We start from the raw sequence: 3,068 nt of genomic DNA, 5'->3' as shown, positions 1-3,068 counted from the left end.
TGAAATGAGATTATGTGCTTCAAAATTTGATGTGTACCCTTCAAAAACTATAACACAACTAATTAACTTGAACTTCCTGGATATGAACATCAACTGCCCCCGCGTCGCTCCCGTGTGGGCGACTCGGGAGGCAGCCTGAATCCTAGCCGCCGCCACCAAAAATCTATTGTTCCTGTTTGCCGCTATCGGAAGACACCGACGAAGCCATGTGGCCGACGATGCGACGGGGACCTTGCTCGCTGCAGGGATGGCTCTTGGGTTGTTCCGATGGGTGTACTACTCTAGTACAAATTTCTGGAATGAATCAATTGCTACCTAGAGGCTAGCTTTTCACTTCAGTTCATCGAGCTAGCAGAAGCTTCATAATCCTCTTCACCACGGAATCTGACACCCAAAAAAATTGGATCGGTGCGACTCGAGCGGCGGCTCCACGGGGAAACCCACAGTGGGCACACGGGGAGACCCTTAATCACCGTTTTCACAACTTGAATGTGGGAAGGAACGATGGTGGGTGTGTGATACGGAGCTAGGGATGAATACTTACATTTGATCTCCATTGGCATCTTTGTTCAAACCAGGGGCACAACAGGTACAATTTTCATTTCCTTCTATGCATGCATGCTATTTTCTATTGCTTTTTGTTCAACTGCTTTCCATTTTTACGGAGTAAACTAGATCCGGTTAGCACATATGTACCTATATATGTTGTGAAAATTTTTATGCATCGTTTTCATACAAATTATTGGCATATACCCGGGTCTAGTGGTAGAATAATACCCTACCACAGTACAGACCCGGGTTCGATTTCCGGCTAGTGCACTCTTTTATTTATACTTATATTTAAAATATTTTTGTCCAAACAAAATAAGGTCCTTCATATCATCAACCATTCCATTTCCGAATAAGCCGAACCGCAAGTAGCCCTCGATGAGGTAAGATCAGAACTTGGCGAGATCTCACGTTGCGCTTGCTCCAACAGTTGGGCGTCGTCATCCCACTTGTCCCGGTAGCTGTCCGGCTGGTCCCTCACCCTGCCTCTCGCCGCGACATAGATCTCCTTCCTCCACTCCTCGATCCTCTCCAGCCCGCACCGCTCAACCAGCCAATCCTCGTACTCGAATGTGCCTACGCCCAGGTCGTGGGTGAACCTCTTTGAGTGTCCGCGGGCCTCCATGTCTGAGTAGAAGGACGCCACGTCCTGCGTCATCTGCTCTGACGACGGGAGCTCGATCCTCCCCGACAGAACCCCGGCCACCCAGCTGCTCTGGAGCTGGAACACCCGGAAAAGGAATCCCTTGAATGGCAGTCCGACGAAGGAGATGCTAGGGGCCAGCCGCGGCGGGAACACGTGCTTGTATAGCGGGCCGACGTGGTTGTCGTCCACCGTGATAGCAGAGTCGTCGCCGAAGAACGAGAAGTTGTACTTGTACCTACGATGAGCACATCTCCATCGGTTAACATCGATCTCCACTACAAGCATAATTTGGTACTCCCTTCATTCCACAATGTAGTGCCTATAGATTTTTGTGAAAGTCAAACTTTGCCAAATTTGACCAAGTGTATAGAGAAAACTGTCTACATCTACAATATCAAACATATACATTCTGAAAATATAACTCGTGATGTATCCAATGATGTCCATTTGGTATTCTAGATGTACCTACTTTTCTCTATAAATATGGTCAAAGTTTGTATTGTTTGACTTTTGCAAAAATCTATAGGCACTTCATTATGAAACGGAGGGAGTAACTAATTTTATACAATATGCAGGTACCCAGTGTAGTGCACGATGGCGTCTGCCTTCACCCTGCTGCCGCCCTGGAACACCACGATGCCGTCCTCCTCGGCGCAGTCGATCTGCAGCACCCAACCATTTGAAAAAGTAGCTCGAGGTGATGAGGGGATTGGATTTGGGCGTGATGACATTTTCAAGCGCCAAGTTGGTATTAATATACCCAGGCCCGAGCCCAAGGGGGTGCAACATGTGCACCCCCACAGGGAAAATCCTATATGCTGCTCCTTGCGTCAAACTGCCGGCGCTTCGCACAGGCGAGCGACCGAGCAGCGACGCAACGGGCCGGCCCGTTGAACGGTTCCAGCGCTCCCGGTTTTGGGAACATTCTAGAGGTTTCCAGCTGGTTTTTTCCGGTTTTGGGAACCTTCTAGAAGGTTCCTGAACCGGTTTTTTTTTCTTTTTCTATTTCTGTTTCATTTTTTTTCAACTTTATATTTTCTTTTTCAAAAAATGTTCGCGTTTTTTGGAAAATGTTCGCGCTTTTACAAAAATGTTCAGAATTTGAAAACAATTCGTGTTTTCAATTTTTTTCATAAATTCAAAAACTGTATGCATTTCTCAAAAATTGTTCGGAATTTTCAAAAATTGCTCAAAAAATGTTCGCGCTTCCAAATTTGTTTGGTATTTTCAAATTTGTTCTCTGTTCGAAAATTTGTTCTAAATATTCAAAAAATGTCCATGCTTTAATACATTGTTCATGCTTCCAAATTTGTTCTCTGTTTCAAAATTTGTTCTCAAGATTCAAAAAATATTCATGCTTTAAGAAATTGTCCAAATTTGTTCTTCGTTTCAAAATTTGTTCTCCAAATTCAAAAAATGTTCGTACTTTTAGAAAATATTTATGTTTTAATTTTGTTCTCAATTTTAAAATTGTGTTCTCTAAATTCAAAAAATGTTCGGAATTTATAAAATGTTCCTATTTTTTCAAGATTTGTTCACCAGTTCAAAAAATGTTTATGTTTTAAAATATTTATGTTCAAAAAATGTTCGTGCTTTAATACATTGTTCATGCTTCCAAATTTGTTCTCTGTTTCAAAATTTGTTCTCAAGATTCAAAAAATGTTCATGCTTTAAGAAATTGTCCAAATTTGTTCTTCGTTTCAAACTTTGTTCTCCAAATTCAAAAAATGTTCCTACTTTTAGAAAATATTTATGTTTTAATTTTGTTCTCAATTTTAAAATTGTGTTCTCTAAATTCAAAAAATGTTCGGAATTTATAAAATGTTCCTATTTTTTCAAGATTTGTTCACCAGTTCAAAAAATGTTTATGTTT

The 3,068-nt window shown here is 41.8% G+C and overlaps 1 protein-coding gene across 1 annotated transcript in view; it reads right to left on the bottom strand.

Moving 5' to 3' along the window:
• Positions 1-874: 874 nt before the first annotated feature.
• Positions 875-3,068, bottom strand: part of LOC119344009 (flavin-containing monooxygenase FMO GS-OX-like 4) — an 18,081-nt gene continuing 15,887 nt past the window's right edge. The window contains exons 3-4 of the mRNA XM_037614671.1: positions 1,775-1,857; positions 875-1,430 (exon numbers count right to left, since the gene is read on the bottom strand). Of these exons, the coding sequence (XP_037470568.1) occupies positions 875-1,430; positions 1,775-1,857 (639 nt within the window). The remainder of the gene's footprint in view (positions 1,431-1,774; positions 1,858-3,068) is intronic.

The sequence above is a fragment of the Triticum dicoccoides genome, unplaced genomic scaffold (assembly GCF_002162155.2).
Source record: "Triticum dicoccoides isolate Atlit2015 ecotype Zavitan unplaced genomic scaffold, WEW_v2.0 scaffold150459, whole genome shotgun sequence".
In the NCBI taxonomy this organism is placed as follows: domain Eukaryota; kingdom Viridiplantae; phylum Streptophyta; class Magnoliopsida; order Poales; family Poaceae; genus Triticum; species Triticum dicoccoides.
Note: the sequence above shows the minus strand (reverse complement) of the source record. Positions and strands in the feature narration are given on the sequence as shown.